Raw genomic sequence first — 21,816 nt, 5'->3', positions numbered from 1 at the left:
AAAAATAAAATTTTTGCGGTCACGTTTGTGGTATTAATGGTTTGAAAGAGAATCGTAAGGAAGACGGATATTAATAATAATAAAATAAAAAATTTTAAATAATAAAAAACTAAAAAAAAAAAACAAATAAAACTTTAAACATGCAAAATAATAAATTGAAAATTAAATTAAAACAAATAATTAATATAAATGTAAGAAATAAAAACTTACTATACTACATACACAATCGCTCCTATAGCATTTACTCCCTAAACTTAGCCCTTTCTCATAATTATTAAATAGGAAAAACATTAAAATTTCATATTTTTAACGTTTCTTTTTATTTTCAGTTCCACAAGATCACGAAGACTACTATCGACTGGACCCCAGTAAATATAACATAGAAAATGCCTATGATATCTATAGAGCGCTGTGTTGCCGCAACACAAGCGATACAAAACTCCTATTTTTGCTTAATGGTCTGGCAACACTGTGCAAGCAGCAACAGACGGAGGCGCATAATCCAAAAAATTATTTAGGCTTTAACACAGAAGAGTTGCTCTATTGGTAAGTAGACGCCTATTATTTCGGTTTATTTTAAAAGTCTGTCGCCTTCATCACTAAATTTAAATTAAAAAGTGTTACTATTTCTTGCGCCTAGTAGAAGGATCTTTAAATACTATGAAAACTATTAGAAGTGAATTTTGTCATGATAAAATAAGGATAAAAACACAAAATTGGGATTCCTGAACCAGGACAGTAGATCGCATAACGCGAAAGAATTCAGTTTAATGTAATATCTTGCTGAGGGCTAGTAAAATCAAAGTCAAATTATCTAACAGGTTATGTTAGTCTGGTAAGCTCGTGAGCCAAGCATACACCAGTTTCGGTCCAGAGGAGGACCATTACAATATTCAAGGAGTCAGTTCAGGATGATAGCGCTTTGAATTTCAATAGGTTTTGTGTCTTCACTCTCGAACTCTTTCAGTGTTGCATAAGGTAAGGCTCTCAAAAGCGTAGTCTTGCCAATGCGGGACAAGTTCACAAGTGATGCACCATTATTTTTGGTAACTCGTTCTTTGCATTTTCTGCAGTCGTCTCTACTTGTCAGCCCCATTCTTCAGACAAGTGCGCCACCAGACAGTGAGTAGTGAGAATTCCAGTCATGTCCCTAGAGCCTCTTCTATAAAGAATGAGCAGTAACTTTGTGTATTTTTTATCTACCGCTTGCACTGTACCCTTGCAGTATGCACAGCGCAGCATTGAATTTGAACCTTTACCATTGGCTACCAGTAGGTGAATTTCCGTACATCTGTCTTTGCACCGCGGGACGGTCAAGAAGGAAGTGTTGAGTTGTTTCCACCTCGTCTTTTTCCATACAGCTTATGCAGATGGCGTCTGCTAAGGTTCCATGAACGCAAATAGGGCAATTGTCGCCTAAAACCCCCACAGCTAGAGCTCTGAAAGTATTCAACGCAGTATCCGCCGGGGAAGCAGAGGAAGAGGAAGTTCTCCACTCCATTGGAAAGACCAGGTGGAGAAAGATCTGGCTTCGCTTGGAATCTCCAATCGGCGCCTTGCGAAAGGAAGAAACGACTGGCGCACTGTTTTTTAACTTGGCTAAGAAGAAGAAGAAGAAGAGAGGGACTAACCTTACTGAGGGCAAACAGATCACTAGATCTTTTGCGATCGATCTTGGGCAAAAAGGATTTTGCGACATCGCATGTACCGAGGCCCAGCGCTGGTTAAGCTCTCGCGAAGTCCAGTTAGTATCTAGTAGTAGAACATAAAAGGATACGGGAGCACCGACCCGTTCCCATTCTACTGTCAGCGATTATTGGAAGCGTTTACCTGCTAGCTCATCAGCTTTACAATTTCCTGCGATTCCGCTGTGGTCTGGCTCCCATACCAGTCTTATCACAAAGAGATGCGGTGTTACTGATAGCTAGGGTAGGCATTTCTTGACCAACCATTCTGCACTGTTAATGAGTTCAAAGCTAGTATCGCTGTCCTGCTATTTGAGTGGATGGTCACTTTTCTGAAGGAGGAAGCACTCCGGAGCAGTGGAACTACTGCTACTTTAATGGCTGCAACGTCGGCTGGAAAAAACACTACAATAGTCAGGATGTCTGAAGCTGGAGTTGATAGAGAGCTCCTGACAGTAAATCCCTCCACCAACCTTCCGCCCAAGTTTTGACCCATCCGTAAAGAAACTCATTGGCCCTCTCCTCCTACGGCTTCTTCCCACCCACAACTCCCTCGCTGGTATTTGGGCAGTGAAGGAGCCGCCAGAGTTCGGTTTGTTCAGAGAACACGTAAGCGGAAACGTTCTCCATGAAGAGCGGCGCAATATAGTTGTTTAGGCATTCATTTTAACACATTGATGTCACATACCTCAAGATTGGATTCCATATTTATGTAAAATGAAAGACAATTTGCAAATTTCCTAGTATGACATCTTTATTTGACTTGATCGTATACTTTTTTCTCATTTCGAATTATTTCTGGTTAATTATTGTTAATATCAATCAGTGTACACTTTAGTAATAAATTTATGTGCATTTTCACTTTTCTAGTTTGAGCGTCTCGCTAATCCACACATTTACGCAAGTGCGTGCTGCCGCGTTGCGCACCATCCGTTATGTGCTGGCGACACCACGTGATGTCAAAATATTCAACTCAATGCAGCTGCAACATTTAGTATGCCGCTCCATCGATGTGCTACTGAAGAACGATGATGAACGCGTGCAAGCACTGAAATTGGTGGGTACCTACAAAATAAATTCATCAAATTAATATTAATTCTTACGAAATTTTTATTTCATTTACAGATTCGTAAGATGCTGGCCATTTCGCCGGTCGACATCAACCCGGTGCTCGTGCGTTGCCTGGTGTCACTGGCCGATAGCGGCATTGAAGACGGCGATAACATGTTGCGCGCCTGCCTAGCCACACTATGTGAGTTCGCGGTGTTGAATCCTGTGCTGTTGATCGTTTGCGGCGGCGTCACAGCAATCACACGCAACGTCCTGGAATGTCACAATCCACGTATCGCCGAGAGCCTGTGCGGGGTACTGCTGTATTTGCTGGAGTGGCCGCAGACGCGCAACATATCGGGCGTGCGGCTGGATTGTCTCGCGGCGCCCTACTGCGATTTCACATACCGTTTGGGCATCATGAACAAAAATAAGTATGCACAGACTTCTTTATGAAAATTTATTTTTTACTAATTGTTTGTACTCTACCTGTTGCTATTTTAGGGATGCACGTGAGCTGCGTTATACTAGTTGCCGCCTGGCATTGCTGTCGGTTTTGCGCAGTTGGACCGGTACAATTGAGTTCTGCAATCCCAGCAAACCCTCGGGGTTAAAAGCAATAGTGGATACGCTGTATCTAAATCAAATGGAAGTGAGAGTAAGTAATTGGATTGAGTTAGTGATTACCGTCTCCGGGTATTTATTGTTTTATGTTTCTTATGAGGTGATATTTTTATTATTTATTTTAACAAATTTAAAATTTCGCTTTCAGAAAGCAATATTGGATTTGCTTTACGAGCTTTTGAATGTACCACAACCGCCCTGGACGGATGATTACACGATAGCCTTGCAGACTGTCGATCCGTCAGACTTTCAGGTACTAAAACAATAAAAATAAATAAAAAGTAGAAATTTTTCACCACAACTTACTTCATTGCAGGATGCCTGGTTGCTCAGCAATGGCTTTGTTGCAATGGAAGGACGCTTTATCTTGCCGAGTTTGGCCGCACGTGCGCCAAATGTTTGCGAGCAACATTTGTCATTACTGTTATACTGTTTTCTAGAGACTGGACTCTTAAATGCACTCGTCGAGGTGATCAGATCGAGCGATACGCATCTGTCGGTGCGCGCCACTGTGCTAGTTGGTATGTTTAAATCCTTCTGAAACTAACTGTCCCGAAATTTTATATTTTTTACTACATTGTTGCTTTTGTAGGTAAAATTCTGCATTTAATGCATACACATTTACCGGCGGATATCTGCAGCACCAGCCCGGCACTGCCGACACTAATTTCGCACGCAACTCAGGGTAATCAAAACGCCACCGCCGCAATATCAGCTTTACAAAATTACCAAAAAATGCTACGCAATCGTCCTGCATCATGTAGTTTATTTTTGGATAGTATTATACAAGGGGGATGTAAGTATATTAACAGTGGTCTGTAAAAATCCCCTTCATCACAACTAATAATTGCCACTATTTCAGCCTTAATACAAACACGTCTGTTTCGTCGTGAAATCAACGCTCAGGATCATGCACGTTCGTTTAGTGGCAATGCATTGCAATCGCCACCAGTCGGCGGTCATTTGACCAGTGGCGGTACACTGGGTATTGCCACTGGTGGTGGTCTGCTCACCAGTGATCGGCAGCGTCTCGACTCGGTCTCATCCAGCGATGAGTCGAACGTGCAACCATCCTCATCGCGGCGTGCAAGCTTCCGTTTCAAGCGAAAACTATTACCGTTCTTCGAGAACCAACGTGTGGCTAAATTAATACGTGATTCGAATGTATTGTCGTCGCCGGACGATAGTGGTTGGGACTGGGATATTATTATCACCATATTACGCGTAAGTTGCGCCTAAAATTGTGGCATTATGATACACATTTTATTAATTTTATTTTTTCTGCAGTCGAACATAATGCGCAGGATCGACGATACGGTCAACAATTTCCTCAAATCGCTCTTGGACTATTACAAGCCGAGTAAAAATCGCTTTTCTCACCAAGACTTGGGCCGACCTGGAAGAACTATGCCAGCGTTCGTTATTGCAGGCTTGGATTTCATTGATTGGCTGCTGGCTAATCCGATGGTATAACAAAGAACTTTATAATAATAATTTTTTTTTTTGTTTAACACTATAGTCAGCTTAAGTAGTTGAGTCGACTTAGTCATGTTCATCTGTCCGTCTGTCTGTCTTGTCAGGCTTTGAGATATTGATCTGCAATTTGGTACACGCATCTTTCTCCTTAAAGAGCTGTTCATTTGTCGGCACCATCGACATCGGACCATTATATGATATAGCTGTCATACAAACAGATCGTTCGAAATTAAGTCCTTATATGAAAGCTTTTTCGGGGATTATTGAACGAGACAATGCTGCAAACTCTAAATATATTATATCGATCGGACTACATTAGCATATAGCTGCCATACATACTGATAGATCACAGTCCATCTTTGGCCACGACAGTCGGAACGGACCCGATTTTTTTATCACCGTCCTTAAACTGGGCAGAATTCTACCGCTACAAAAACCGATTGCAGACAAAGAGCTCGAGTTGCTCCCAGAATTTGGAGTGACCCTTGCCCAACTTCGTTTTGCATACTGTAGCAACTTAAACACCTACTTTTTTATTATACTTTACTGTTTTTTATTATATATTTCTGCATATATATATTTTTTATTTTTTGTTAAATTTTTTAATTATTTTTTTTTTTAATTTTTTTGTTTTTATATTTTTTTAAATTTTTTTATAATTTTTTTTTTATTTTTTTTTTATTTTTTTTTTATTTTTTTAAATTTTTTTAAAATTTTTTTATAATTTATTTTTAATTTTTTTTTAATTTTTTTATATTTTTTTTTTTTACATTTTTTTAATTTTTTTTAAATAATTTTTTTTTTTTATTTTTTTTTTAATTTTTTTTTTTTAATTTATTTTTTAAATTTTTTTTTTATATTTTTTTAAATTTTTTTATATTTTATAATTTTTTAAATTCCTCTATCCAATCATTGAAAGCTGTCATTTTAATGTATTCACCTTTTTCACCATAGATGGAGAACATACGCATACTCACCGATTACTTTTCGGACATCAGCAAACAATTGCTGGCGGTGAGCACATCAAATCGTGCACACGACTGCCTCTTTAGTCCACAACACATGAGTAGTACAATGTGTCAGCAGTATTTTTTATACATTGGCCGCATGTGTCGCGCACAAAACGGTATTCGTATACTAACCGACACGGCTGTGTTTGAGCAGTAAGTAGCGCTACCCGCTGCCAATACTGATTTTACACATTTGAAATTTTCTAATTAATTTCCCATTTATCTTCCAATTGCAGCTTGAAAAATTTGGTGCGCAATACGGATCATGTCTGCTATGTGAAGCTAGCTGTCTCCGCTCTAGATTACTCCTCAGAATCGGTGACACTTAAGGTGTTGGAGAAGGCTTTAACTGCGGCAAAAGTGCGTAGTGGTCGCCTGTATGCCACACAATTTTTGACCGTGCTACTGCGTGCACGTTTGCACAATTTCGAGGTCTGGGGCATACCACTGATCATACAGCAGACGAAAGATCCCGATCGTAGTGTCGTTTTGGCGGCGTTAGATGTGCTTGAAGAGGCTTGTCACGAAAAGGTGCGTTACATCGCCTGTTTTTATTGCTTAAAGTCTAATAATTAAATTCTTCAATATTCTTAGTATTATCTCGAGGAGATTGTTAGCTTATGGCCGGATCTAAAGGCACTTGGCGATGGCGGACGTTTAATAATGGCGCGTTACTATTCACTGTCGCGTGGTTTGAATCGTTTGCAGGCGCGCATACAAGAAGAGATTGAGTACTGGAAGAGCGGCTATAATAAACGGTGAGCAAGCCTTAAATGCGTACACTGAAAAGAAAATATGGTATAATAATAACTGTATTTATATTTGTAAAGCTATGTCCTGCTTGTCGAGGCTAATACACATTCCAGTTTAACATTGCACATACGCAATGAAGATGGGCACTATAGTCGTCGTAATTGCAATACCCGACCGATTATAATTCCTCCAAATATTCCACCTCATCTCTACGGGCAAATGGTACAAACGGCTCAAGGTACAACGGCATTGCGCAAATATGGCGATTTACCGCATTTGGTTGACGTGATTAGTCGTGGCAAGTGCACGGATGATGCCGAGTGTCTGGAATTGAAGTCGGCCATTTGGGCCGTTGGACACGCATCGACGCACTCGAATGGAATTGAATATTTCGTAGAATCGGGATCGAGGTAAGTCTGAAAATATTATATAGTTACAAAATTAAAATATTGTGTGGAAAGAATTAAGGGGTTACATGGGTTTCCTTAGGTAAAAAAAGCATGTTTTCAACATTTTTTTTTTAAATTCGGCCATTGCGACGCCATTTCTGGTGACACCTCGGGAAAAAGTTGCGCCCGCGCTGACAGGATAACTCCTTACAGGATCATCTAAAAGGAAAAAAATACGTGAAAATTGGAATTTTGGAGCAATTTTTTACAAAAAATTAAAATTTCAGTGAATAGTCCGCGACATGTTTTTTTTCAAATACAGGGTTTGTCCGGAAAGTGATAGGACTGATTATCTTCCGTCGCGACTGCACTACGGAGCGTGCGCGCATCGACTGGATTCGGTAGAGGGCGTTCCTTGCTAACGAAAGAACGACTGGCTAGTTGTCTCCGAGCACTTGGAATGTCAGGACAAACATTTTCGCGCGACGTGTTTCTGGGAATGGTACGCGATTAAAATCTGTGTGAAACTCGCTAAATCTGCGACAAACACGTTTGATATGATCAAGTATGCTAACCCAGAGGCTGCTTTAGCAAGAAATGGTATATTTCGGTGCCTTTTTGGAGGGCCGGGAAAAGGTGGCTGATGAAGACCGTGCTGGGAGGCCTTTTTTCTTTTATGACATCAAAGGCATCGTCCACCATGAATTTGTTCCTCTTGGACAAACCGTCAACGCCAAGTTTTATGCGGAAGTTCTCAAGAGGCTCAAACGAAGGGTAAATCGGGTCCGACAAGACATCGCAGCGATTGGAAGTTGCACCACGACATCGCCCCGGCTCACACCGCCTTTCTTATGAACAGCTACCTAACCAAGACCGGCATCCCAACGCCTCTACAGCCGCCCTACAGCTCAGGTGTGGCCTCCCGGACTTTATAAGTTTCCTTGCCTAAAAAGGCCGATGAAAGGCACGCACTTTGACATGACAGAGGGGATCCAAGCAGCATGCACCTCAGCTCTCAAGGCTATTTCGGAGAATGCTTTCCGTGCCTTCAACAAATTGGATTTTTTGAAACCTGTAAACCCCTGTACTCCTTAAGTTCACCCATGTTCTAAACTGTAGATTTAAGTGGTGAATTTGTCCCTTAAAAAGACCTTTTTGGATATTTCTTCAATTTACAAGAATTGCAATCGTCTTTTTAACAGGTTTACAGGTTTATCTTTTAAAACAACAAACAATGATTTGTTTCGCATTTCTTCCAGAAAAATCCTTCTTTGCATTCATAAAATTGATTATACTGGGTAGTCGAAAAAGTCGTTTCGTATTTATAATCAAATTCTTCAACTTCTGCATTGGTCGAAATAATTGGTAGTCTGATGGTGCAAGGTGAGGGCTATATGGTGGATGGATTAAAACTTCCCAGCCAAGCTCTCCCAGTTTTTTCCCCAGTCATCATATGTGTGTAGTCTAGCGCCCTGATGGATCAGTTCTAGCCGTTTTTTTTCGACTGCTTGCTTCAATATCATCAGTTGTTGACAGTAAAATGTAGAATCAATCGTTCGACCAGGTTGGATCAGCTCATAGTGAATGATTCCTTTCCAATCTGCGTCAATCCTGGCTTTACGACCATTTGTTGAGCTTCGCCACGCTTGAACCATGATCTTTTTCACACATTATTGTCGTATTTGATCCACGATATACGACTGCAACGACATCTATTGACAAAATACGAAAAGGCTTTTTCGACTACCCATTATAAACAATATTGGCATATTTATTTACCTTATTTTGATTCTTGGATCATTTTCTTCAATAATTTTTGTTTGTTGCATTGCAGAATCTACGAGAAATTGGTCATACTGGCAACAAAATGTGTCGTATACTCAATACGAGCCACTTGCTTCAATGTGCTGGGTCTGATTGGCGGTACAAACGACGGTGCTAATATACTCTACAAGCTAAGTACGTAATTTCGGCCTTTTCTATTAAATATACACATTGCTTTGAATTTATTGTTACACATACTCTTCTACAGATTGGTTGAGTGTGCGGCACGATCGCAACACAGTTTGGCCAGTGCATCAGCCGGAAGATTGGATGTCGAATAACTACACGCCGGTGCGGCATCATTACGAAGATATGCCCCCGTACAATTACACAGGCATTGATGATCAAATCGACGGCTCATATACGGGTAGCTATTGGAATTTGCTCTTGAGCAGCAGCAGTACGACGGGTCATGATGGCGGCGCCGCCAGCGCTAGCTCCGAAGCGCCAGATGCTAATACCACGGCGGACAGCAGTAAGACTTGCGATGATATAGCCACGACAAAGCCGCCTCAACCGCAACCACAACACCAGCCGACGCTGCAGCAAACGGTTAGCGCCAAATCGAAAACCCTACCGGAGAGCACATATATGCGCCATAGCAAACATCAGCGCTCACTGTCGGAGTCGAAAACCACGGATGTGATCAGTCTAATAAGCGGCACGGCCATCGGCGCTATGGGCGTGCAACATCCGGCGCATCGCATACGTTACAACTCGTGCACCGATTCGAATACATCGGGTGTGAGCAGTTGTGAGTCGGTGACCATGCGCATACAGAATGTGGGGTGAGCGCTTGTTTGCAAAGTTTTTCAATAAATTTTTGAAAAGTCCACACTATATTAATGAAATGTTCAATCTTGCAGCGATTTTCAGCAATTTCCCTTGAGTCCTATACCGAGCATGTCGAATCTGGTTGTCGATGTGCAACCGCAAAGAAGTCTCCTACTGCGTGGCACCTCCTTGGTTGGTGCTTCATATCTGAATACCTCACTCAGTCCGGCGGATATAAAAGGCTATGCGCAGCTACGTTCATTGCGAAAGTACTGCCGACCGATGGTCTCCGAGTCGGCGACAGACGTTTACGACATTATCGATCGCATCGAGTTTCTCTCGCTCGGTTCGTCGGTGATGCGTCCACGCAAATCTTCCTTTGGCGAATCGCAGCGTCGCATGAAAGTGCGCAGCTTGGATCGGCAATCGTCGCTGCGCATACCGTAAGTTGTATTTGGAATTGGCATCAAATATGCATGTTTTTATTTACTATGTGTGGACGTATATACTTTCAGGCGTTTGGATTTTGAGGAATTGCAGCAGGTACCGTTGCCAACACTGGCGGCACCAAAGTTTTTAGCACAAAACGATTTGAAAGGCCCTTGCTATGCAGGTAAATTAAACATTGGCGATTATTAAATATTGTCAATATTTATTATTAGTACAGTTACTTAAGAAACGAGTAGATTAAGTAGCAAAATAATTTTAATTTTATTAAAAAATATATATTTATTAAAAAATTATTTCTTGGCATTCATCTGAGTAAATTTTGTGAAACCTTTTTGGTTTTGTTTTTGTAATTTCATAAAAGGTTTTGAAATAATTACGAGTAATACCATTAACTTTCATTTGCGTAGTTCCACAGACTCGTATAGAACTAACTTTCTCTAACCTTAAATACTGAAAATTGGTGTGCATGTCGCTCTAAAAACTTAAGTTAATCTTAGAAATAGGGTAATTTTAAAGTAAAATATTAAACGAGTGTACTAGTTTACTTCAATCGGCTATCTTTTATTCCCGGTTATTTGTTACAAATTTCAGCATGAGCCAGTGCGATTGCCCTGGAAATTCCCTTTCATTTGACACCAAAATCATCAAAATCGGTGCAGATTTAACCGAGTTATTGCCATTCAAAGTTCTCTTGTCTCTCATACAAAGCAAATGCTCTGCTCTGCTCAGGTGGGCAGCGCTGCTTGGGATCTGCGATTTTTGTAAATCACAAAATCGTCGATTTCTACCAGGCGCCCATAAATGAGCAGCAGGTGGATGCCAAAAAAAAGTGGCTGGTACATATAAATATGTATGTTCATGGGTGTAGGTATGTAAGCATATATGTGGGTAAGTATGTATACATATATGCGGCCGACCAGCAAGTATGTATGCGCATATGTGGGCCAACGGATGCGACATGGATAACGGATGTGACCCAAGCGGAAGTGTATAAACCGGAACCGGAAATGTGCCATGCACCAACCCAAACCGGATATAAATTCCCGGATGCGGAAGTTGCCAACCGGAAGCGGAAGTGGTCGTCCGGATATTCATACAAGCGGATGTAATGTCTGGCAGGAAGCTGCTTGGTAATCGGATATTATGAGCCCGGAACATCTACTAACTTCCTGTAACCACGCACCCCCCACCGCAACTTCCGGTTAATAATTTCCACCTCCGGTTGGTCACTTCCGTTTCCGGTCATTCATATCCGGTTCGAGTTGGAGCATGGTGCATTTCCGGTTCCGGTTTATACACATCCGCTTGGGTCACATCCGTTATCCCTGTCGCATCCGTTGGCCCACATGTACACTTACATACGGCTGGTCGGCCGCGTGCATATGTGCATACATATATCATGCTTACATACCTACACCCATGAACATACATATCTACATGTACCAGCCACTTTTTTTGGCATCCACCTCCTGCTCATTTATGGTCGCCTGGTAGAAATCGGCGATTTTGTGATCTACAAAAATTACAGATCCAGAGCAGCGCTGCCCACCCGAGCAGAGCAGAGCATTTGCTTGGTATGAGAAAAAAGAGAACTTTGAATGGCAATAACTCGGGTAATTCTGAACCGATTTTGATGATTTTGGTGTCAAATGAAAGAGAATTTTCAGGCCAATCGCACTGGTTCATGCTGAAATAGACAGGACAATCTGATGAGAAATGGTTATATTGTTTATAGTTCCAACAAATATTGAAGATTTTTTGGGTTATGTATCGTATCAAAGCGAGGAGCATCTGTCAGCCTGTATGTATATACGCGCACATATGTAGGTCTCACACGATCTAAATGATCAAAATCAAGTTATTTTTTGGCATCTTCTGTATTTGTGCAGTGTATAGCATCGGTGCAACCGTAGTTTGATGTTTCTTCTTGTCTTTATTATATTTTGTAATTTTTCCATTCATTTTGTTATATAGAATACCAAAACTAATTCCGCCTCTTACTTACAGGTATTTGTCTTCCGAAAAATCTGCTTGATCTCTTCCCTACCCGCAATGTGGGACGCACCTACGTCTCACGCGACATACAAGATCAGGATTTGATGGATATAAATTTGCTTACGGCGAATCAACAGTTCCTCAACGATTCTCTGAACAATGAATGCGGCGATGAATCTTCGGTTATATCGTCGCTTTCGGACGTGTCGTCGGTGAGTAAGCGTTCGAAATGGCTGGGCGCCAAGCACGGACGCAACAATTGCCTCCACTGCTCACGTGCACGACGCAATCGCACACATACACAACGCCTGGATAGTGACGCCGCCGCCGCGGGTGCCGCTCTCACCACAGGCGGTGAACTTTATACCAGCAGTGGTACGTTAGTGGGTGCCACAACAACTACACACGTTGCGCGTAAGACCAACAAACAGCCACCAGTCGCACAACAACAACTGCCAAGCATACAACAGTCGAGTACGAAGTCACAAGCGCCGCAGCAAAACGCGCAAAGCTCCTCCACAATACAGCTATCGGACATCTCATTCAACTCACCGGAAAGCATACTGAGCGAGGAGAGCATGCCCGATCGCCTGACCGCCAACATATTGTTCAACGTGCAACGTCTGGCCAACCCGGTCAGTGCGCGGCTGACGAAGAAGGCACTGCTGGAGCTGAAGCAGAAGCATCCGGCGGCCTTCCAAGATATTTGCCTCTATTCCGAGGTGTGCAAAACGCTGGGGCGCAGCAGTTATCGCATGAATGCGCGTCGATTTCTACAGGAACTATTTCTCGACTTGAATTTCGACTCGTTCTATGCGGAGCCCTCTGATATTCTACTGAAAAAGGAGAAGTATATGGATTTCGAGCGCGACCGCAATGAAGTGGAGCGCTTGCATGAGCTGAGCGGCAGCTCGCGCGCAACCAAAGGTAAGAGTGGTGCGTCCGCTGCATTGGGCGCTATTGGCGCTGGTGGTATTGGTGCGGAAGTAAGCGGTGGCACTACGAAGGTATTAACAACACAAAGCATAGCCGGCTTGGGCTATATGCCGACGCACAAGACGGTAGCGCATCTCAGCGGCAAGCTGCAACCACTGGCTAGTGTTTACGAGACCAGCTGTGAAAACCTGCTGCAGGATGGCACAACAAAGGCTGAACTAAATGTGAAAACGAAATTAAAAGGTGATAATAATCGTGAGGACAAAATGGATGCGCGTACAAAAGCCAAAACGCACGGCAACACATCCGCCTCGGTGAGTGTCACTTCGTCGTTGGGTCGCGAAATGCGCAATGAGTTGCGCATCACCTCCGATAGCGATGAAAGCGATTATGAAGACACGAATCGTTCGACGCAGTGGATTGCGGCACCATCCGTGTTGACCAACGACGACGTGGACGAAGTGGATGGCATTGCGATACAACGGTGTTCCCTCACGCCTGCCTCGTCGACGACGGCGGCATTTTCATGCAATACGACCGGCACAAACACCGCCTCCAGTCAGCCGACGATCAGTAGCAGTAATTGCAGCAGCGAACAAACGACGAACAGCAGCAATCGGAGCAGTATTTGTACGATATCGCGACAACCGACGATGGCCAGCGGATTTTCGGACAACAATATGACGGAGCACATTAGTATAAGCAGCAATAGCAACATCAACAACAACAATAACAACAATGCGAATGCTAATGTGAATACGAGCTGCAGCAGCACGAATTTGAATGCGAATATAAGTACGAGCGTGAGCAGCGGCAGCGTCGGCACGAGCACAAGCACGGGCATCAGCAGTTGTGGCGCCGGCATCGGCATCGGTGGCGCGAACAACACGGGTGGAACGAGCATATTAGAAAACCAAAATAAAAAGTATACACGCGGCCGTTTTTATACGCTTGAATTGGACTTGAGTTGTACGAAAAATAAATTTCCCATTACAGATCGTAGCCGCAATAGTGCAAATTGGAAAACGGAAAGTGCTGTCGCCGCCGCCGCCGCTGCCGCTGCCACAATGCCCGCCGCCAACACCACCACCCACATTGATGGCGCAATTCTGCGGCGTAGCAGCTGTACGCAGCAAGGAGTTGACGCAAATGGTGGACCGTTCACGATGGGCGCAACAAAGCAAACGCCAAATTCACTAACAACAAAAAACACCGGCACCACGTCGACAGCAACTAGCAGCAGCAACGCCAATTTCCACTATCGTCTGCCCATCATGCGGCAATCATACACAGCGGGCATTACGCCACAAATGCAATACATACACACTGAAGAAGGCAGCACTGAAACGACACTCGGCACCACTACAACCACTACCACTACCATTAGCAACAACAGCAACGCTCCCGCTCCCGCTGGCGTCGCTGCGATTGACCCATTGAACGCGAAACACAATGTTGCTGCGTGCAATCAGCCAACAACGAGCGCGACGAGTAACGCTAATACACTAACAATAACTAAGAGCTTGGCGGCGTCGCTGGCGAAGCCCATCGGCAGTTTGTACTGTGAGAAACGCTTGCAGGCGCATAAAATGGACACAAAAGCCACTGACACTTAAATGCACCAAAACAAAAAACCAATCGACACTTCTCAATTCAATATTATTTCCCGCTTACCCACCACCCCACCCACTTTGTTGGTCTCCTGCCTGTCAACAGCTGATTGAAACCGTATTTATTTTTGAGTTCTTGCTTCTAGCAATAGGGATTGAATTATGCCTAGTATGCATGGGACTATAGACTAAGTTCTAAAAAGTGATTTCTTTTGTCAAGCTCAAGTCGAGAGCAGTTTTATAGTGTTTGCTTAGTTCGGTTGGCTTATTGAAGTTTGTGTAAGAGCGTACATTTATTACACGATTTTCGAAAAGTATCTGCAATTGTTAGCACTGTACATTTATATATATTTATAAGCGACTTTATATACTTCGCTATTAGATTTTTTCGAAACTGCTACTACTTTTCCGCTTAAGTTCAAAGTTTTTCATAAAATCACTAAGCTAATAGAAACCGAGCTTCAATTAACTGTGTAATTATAGCAAGAAATATATTTTCAAACAAAAATTAAATTAAATAGTAAACAAAATTATTATTAAAAGCAGGCTCTCCAGCTAGCACTGGGTATCACTAAATTGAAAATGAAAATGGCTTGTATTTTTCTTGAAAAATTTGCTAAATTTGTGTTGCAAACGTATATTCTAAAGTCTAGTATATGTAAATACATATAAACAAAATGTATCCGAAGCAATGATTGAAAAAAATTAAAAAAAAAGATATAAATGCATTGTATAGTTACAGTTATATAACAATTAAGACTACTTTGGTTGATGATATTTCTTTGATTACACGCCATATATTGCATTATTAAGCGCATACTTGCTGCTAGCGTGTGCAAAAAGCAAAAATAAATCGGATTTGTTGAGATGTTGGCGCCGTGAGTGATGTAGTTACAGTTAGAAAAAATCGTAGGAATAAATAAGCATAAAATTTTGAAGTAAAATAGGCACACTGCAGGAAAGTAGTGGGAGAGTACATATGCAACTGTTATATATGGTCCATTTAAAGCTACAAACTGTTAGGATTACAGACATAAGAAAGGTAGAACGTGGTTAGTAGACGTTTTATGGCTGATTCACATACAAAATTTGCTACATATGCTAAGTTCGATGCATGCTTTTATATGATTTCATTCACATCGAAGCAATGCAAAGCGAAGAACAATGTTGGACAATCCCAACTTTTTACGCCTTTCCAAGCACCAAGCAACTGGTCGTTTTTATTAGACAGAAGCACGGATTCGCTTTCTTCGCTGTTGTTGCAGCATGAATTGCTGAATTGTCAAACACAGCAAGTGAAGTTTTGTGTGAATCGGCTATTATTTCTGATATTAACATTATATTGTCATCATTTAACAAAATTTTTGTATGAAAAATTTAATTCCACTATCTGTTTGCAGGAAATATAAACATTATGCAACATTTAACGTTGAAAAACAATAATTTGTGAACGCATAATATGTGGTTAATTTTCTAGGTTGCCTATAATTTGCATAAAAACTATATTAATATTATTTTTGACTTCATCGAATTTTGTACTTGTAGCCGGACAATTCTAATTTAAATATTTTTTTCCAATATCCTGAACTCTCCTAGTTTTTCCTGTACAACAGTTGTTCCTCGATAATGTTTTCTAAAGCAATATAACTACATACATACATGCATATTTGTGTACTTTGACGGTGGCGAATAGCTATTTTCGAATTTATTTTGGGAAAAGCTAAGTTTTTTTTTTAATATTTAATTTCAATTAATGTTTAACGCGAATCGAACAGACAATTGGCTTAAATCAGATAGAGAAATGCAGAAAGAAAAAAACAATTTTATTTTTTTCTAAAATTTTTGTTTTTCTAAACTCAATTATTTTTCTATTTTTTTTTATTTTTTTTTTTTTAATCTTTCTTTTCTAAAATGATTTTTTTTTCTAAATTTTTTTCTTTTTAAAATATTTTTTACTAAAATTTTTTTTTTCTAAAATCATTTTTTTAAAACTTTTTTTCTATATTTTTTTTTTGAACATTTTTTTTCTAAACTTTCGATATTCTAAAATTTTTATTTTATTCTAAAATCTTTTTTTTGTTTTCTAAAATTTTCTTTTTCTAAAATCATTTTTTTCTAAAATCTATTTTTTCTAAAATCATTTTTTTTCTAAAATCTTTTTTTTCTAAAATCATTTTTTTCTTAAATATTTTCTATATTTTTTTCTAAACTTTTTTTTCTAAACTTTCGATATTCTAAAATTATTATTTTGTTAATTTTTTTTTCTAAAATCTATTTTTTCTAAAATCATTTTTTTCTAAAATCTTTTTTTCCCTAAAATCATTTCTTACCAAAATCATTTTATTTCTAAAACTTTTTTTTTTTAAAGCATTTCATTTCTAAAATTTTTTTTTTTAAATCATTTTATTTCTAAAATTTTTTTTCTAAAATCATTTTTTCTAATTTTTTTTTCTAAAATCTTTTTTTTCTAAAATCATTTTTTTTTTCTAAAATCATTTTTTTTTCTAAAATCATTTTTTTTTTAAATAATTTTTTCTAAATTTTTTTTCTAAGTTTTTTTTTCCAAAAATAAATACCTTCACTCAAGCACAGCTCCACCAAAAGTACACAAATATGCATGTACAAACATAAACTGGAATGTTAAGACTTTATCCTAACGATATACGAACAAACATACATACATACATGCATACTACATGCATACATACATGCATACATATATCAGCTCACACATTATAGTTCAATTCAAATGCATTTCTACAATAGTTAGTTACGATTTTATTACAGCAATATGCCGACAAACGAATTTCCTATTTAGTATATAAACAGTAAACAAACGCAAAAGACAACAAAAACACAAAATAATAAGCTAAAAAGTAAAATAAAATGAAATGAACTGCAGCTGGTGGCATTTTCCGAAACCTTAAATACAAAAATACATACACATACACACATACGTGTATATTGTACAAAAGCAAATAAATTGTAAAGAAATGTGAAAACTCATGCATACATACATATGTACATAAAAGTGATAGAGGCAAAGAAATTAACAGTTCATAAGTATTAAAATATGTTTAAATATGTTTTTTTTTTTAACACATTTGCAATAACTTACCACAAATATAGCGAAATATAAATAATACGAATTAATACATAACACCAAAACTCTCAACTGCCACTAAGAAATAATTTCAACAAAACTAAACAAAACAAATTGAAAAAATGTGCGAAGATATTTGCTTTAAGTAACAAATGTTTTTTTTTTAATTCCTACAAAGCTATAGCGCTAATGGTTTGAGAGCTGCTAATGCGCTTATATATCTGTATTTATATTTGTTCATATATACATTTATATATTAATGTGGCCACCCACTTTAGTTGCAGTTTTTGCTTAAAAGCAGATCTAGTGTAAACAAACTTTTTATTTTGAAGTTAAACCGCTTCTAAATCATTTTAGTGTTCCATGCATTTTACAGCGATTTTTTTTGCTTTTGCATTTAAATGTTTACCTCCTAAGCAGTTGAACCTAAAACTTTAAAATAGTCATATTTAAATACAAAATTTTCCGCTCTACAAAAAAGGTTTTAATAATTTTTTTCATAAAATGTTTATTTTAAAAGTTATACGCAGTTAAAGTTATGCTTCAAATGTTTTCAAACAGGTACACCATGTCGTATGAGTAACACAAGTGATTGCAAATAGTTTGTATACGTTGGTTTCTTTGTTTTAGTGTAAAAAGTAAAACTTCTGGCGATGTTTACAAAAACAAAAAATTAACTTGTGACATAACGGTCATCCTAATATATGTATATATACATATGTACATATGTATGTATATATATCGTATAAGCGCGTGCAGCTCTTAAACTACCCTTTTTAAACAATTTTATTGCCCTCGACTCTGCGCAATTATGTACAAATATTTATTCTGTTTTGCTTTTTCGTCTTCGAGTTACTTATATACATATACATACACATATATATAGTACTATTATATATGTATATATACATATATTTTCAATTAATTTTGCTTTTTACATATGAGTTCCTTTGAGCAACACGAACTAGTACCATAAAACATACAAACATACATGCATACACACACACACATGTACACTCAAGTGAAGCTAGCCTAGTTTTAAAGTAATTGCAAATCGTAAGTAAAAAAACAACAACAACAAATACAAAATAAATAAACAATGTAACTGCATTTTTGTTTCCTATTAAACTACATACTATAAATACAACAAATACAAAAGTAATAGTTAATTTACATATTAGTACGAGTAGCTAAATGAATTTAATTATTTATACGATTTTGTTTTATAATATTTGTTTTTGTTTTTGTTTTTTTTATGTATTTGCTGATTTATTAAGTTAGTATCCTACGAAGACGTCGAAATTTTTCGTAATTATATTAGTTGGAACGACAAAAAGTTGAAATTACAAACTTTTTGTGTTACTAGTTGAGTTACCGTTAGAAAAATATGCTTTGCAAAGAGCGGCTAATACGATGAAGGCAAGCACACGGTTTAGCACCGCCTGAGAATGGTCACTTCGACGGCATGTCTTTAAAAATTTCTTTACGCCACTACAACAACAACAAAAACAAGCGTATAACCGTGAAAAGAAATGCGATTTAGCCGAAGAAAATGCATTTCGGAATTGCAAGCGATTTGTTTTGTATAGAAATACAAAATATTTTGAACTCAACACACACACATACATTTTCACCTAATGCATACACGCGCTGGTGTTTACGTTCAACTGATTATTGAAATTAGCATTAAGTTTTTGCGTAAATTAAGTCTTAGCGTAAGCAAAACAGAATAAATGCAACTATTATTCATTAATATTATTGTTCTTGGCGTGAAGTGAGGTTAGTTTCTAGTTTGTTAGAGGCATACATACATGCATACATATGTATATGTGCAAATATGCAACAACATAAAACAACTGACAACAAGATTGTATATTAAGCAAAAAAAATTACAACAAAAAAAATACAACAAAAACAAAAAAAAACAATCGTTTTGCGTTAAGCGTCATTCGAACATAAATATGCAAAAGAGCAGCAAAAAATTAGAGAAAACAAAAAAAAAACGATTGATCGAATCTTAAACTTAATAATTAAAAAACTTATATAAATATGTATTACTATGTACTCCAATACATACATGCATATATAATTTGTAGCCTGCTATGAACGCCAGCGTAGGCCCAATGTAACAATAGTTTAAAGAGTTATCCTAATAGTTGATTAAAATGTCAAGCTGTATTTGTAGCGAAGCAAAGGCCTACAGTAATAAGTATATATATACATGCATATATATAAAGTGTATACATATATACATAAATAACTACCTAGTAATATGCTAAAAATCAATTCATATTTATTATTTCACAACTAAACTAACTGTACAATATTTAGGTGATCTATGAACTAAAGAAAAAAAGTAATAAATACAAACATACATACATACATATATAAATAAATTATAAGTGAAATACATTGCGTTGTCGCAAGAAGAAAATTACCGAAACTTTGTATTTTTCTTTTAATCGCTTGGAATATTGGCGGCAAGAAAGCATCACGTCCGCATATTGACTTTGCAAATGCATAATTGTTAGTTAGTGCCTTGCGATTTTTGCAATGGAAAAAAATATCGAACAAAGAATTTGTCTCAATTTTTGTATTTCTTACCAAATTTCAGTCGGCTATAACCGCGTAAGCGATTTCTACGCCAGTAAAGAAGAATAACCAAATTTCGAGTGCGGAATCGTTGCAAATGTTGGATAAGGCTTACGTTGATTCAGTTTTATCAAAACACAAGCCTACGACACAAAGACGGTCGAGAGATCGTTGAAGATCTCTCAAGTGTTAGAGATATAACAACAGAGCTCGATATCTCTCGCGAGTCGGTTCGAATGATTTTGGTAGATATTTTGGGCATGAAACGCGTTATTGCTCGGCTCGTCGCCATAAAGCTGATTTCTTTTCAAAAAAGAGTACTGTTAACCGGTCTCCTTGAACATGCTTGATTGTGCGAATTCCGATCCTACATTCATGGAGAGTATTATAACTGCCTATGAGGTATTGGTTTATGAGTCTGACATGCAAACAAGTCAAAAATCATCGGAATGGAGGGAAAAAAACGAGCCGAAAACCAATAAACCACACCAAAGCCGATGCCAAGGTGATGCATATTGTTTTTTCGATCCGGCCAGTTTTATGCAGCTTCCGACAAATGAGCAACTTCCTGGGGAGAAAAAGGCGTGCGCAAAATTTCAGGTCATACCTCAAAAACAGGTATACGGGTATATACATACATTTAAATAGACCGGCTAGGCTTAATCAACTCAGCTCGTCATCCTGGTAATTTATACGTGTATTTGAGTTTTATGAACTCCTTGCCAAACTTAATAGTATATAACTTAATATAACCTGCTCAAAGTATAATGAATTTGTGTATAGTACCGTTATTGAAAATCTTAAAATCATAAAAGGCACATAGGCTGAGTGACCATGTTAGCAACAAACACAGTGAACCAGAGAAGGGTCATTGGAACAAAATTGAATTCCCAGAAACTGAAAGTCGTGTCAATTCTGTAGTGAGCAAATTCTTTACAGAAAATGTTCGTGCTACAGAGACATAAGAAAATATTTGTTAGAACTGAAGTTTTAAGACAATGAACTAAGAGCTTATCAAGCATTTAACTAAATCATCTTGGACGTGTAATTTTACGTAATATAAAGGAAACTGTTCACATTAATGTGCCATTGGAGCTCGAAATAGTTACAAACGTTACAGGAATAAGTCCATTGGCATCAGCGGGGAGATTTCATGCAAAACTACAGTGTTCATCGCATCGAAGTTATAGAGAGGTAATGCAGTAATGCGTATCTTATGGCATCCGTCTTGTGGTACTAATTAGAAAAGCAAAGAATTGGTTAGAGTTGCAAATAGAATATATATTAGTATATCGGGGTCGAATCTGGATAGGTAGGATTTCGACCTGACACAGTGTACAAAGCGATTCAGCTTCTTACAGAGAAGAAGTGAGAACGATTCATGGTTCAATACATCCGCCCTTTGGGGGCGTAGAACAGCGGTCGTTGTTGAATTATTGCAGTTATGTTTCTTATCGGTTGCGAATCTTTGTTATGTATGTAGGTCAAATGCTCGATATAAATATAATAAATGCGGCATAAAGATCAATGCGTTGTATAGCCGGA

The 21,816-nt window shown here is 38.5% G+C and overlaps 1 protein-coding gene across 1 annotated transcript; it reads left to right on the top strand.

Annotated features, from left to right (window-relative positions):
• The first annotated feature begins 310 nt into the window (after nt 1–310).
• On the top strand, nt 311–20,122 carry LOC105227271 (uncharacterized). The gene is made up of 18 exons (XM_049456311.1): nt 311–546; nt 2,556–2,742; nt 2,811–3,169; nt 3,240–3,393; nt 3,508–3,612; nt 3,676–3,880; nt 3,952–4,155; nt 4,222–4,583; nt 4,647–4,826; nt 5,790–5,998; nt 6,082–6,376; nt 6,440–6,603; nt 6,676–7,008; nt 8,822–8,946; nt 9,020–9,599; nt 9,678–10,028; nt 10,101–10,198; nt 12,043–20,122. Exons 2-18 carry the CDS (start codon nt 2,662–2,664, stop codon nt 14,580–14,582), a joined length of 6,345 nt encoding a protein of 2,114 aa, XP_049312268.1. The 5' UTR covers nt 311–546; nt 2,556–2,661; the 3' UTR covers nt 14,583–20,122.
• The last annotated feature ends 1,694 nt before the right edge of the window (nt 20,123–21,816 follow it).

This window comes from Bactrocera dorsalis, chromosome 4 (assembly GCF_023373825.1).
Source record: "Bactrocera dorsalis isolate Fly_Bdor chromosome 4, ASM2337382v1, whole genome shotgun sequence".
In the NCBI taxonomy this organism is placed as follows: domain Eukaryota; kingdom Metazoa; phylum Arthropoda; class Insecta; order Diptera; family Tephritidae; genus Bactrocera; species Bactrocera dorsalis.
The sequence above is the reverse complement of the archived record's forward strand: the minus strand, read 5'-3'. Positions and strand labels throughout refer to the sequence as shown.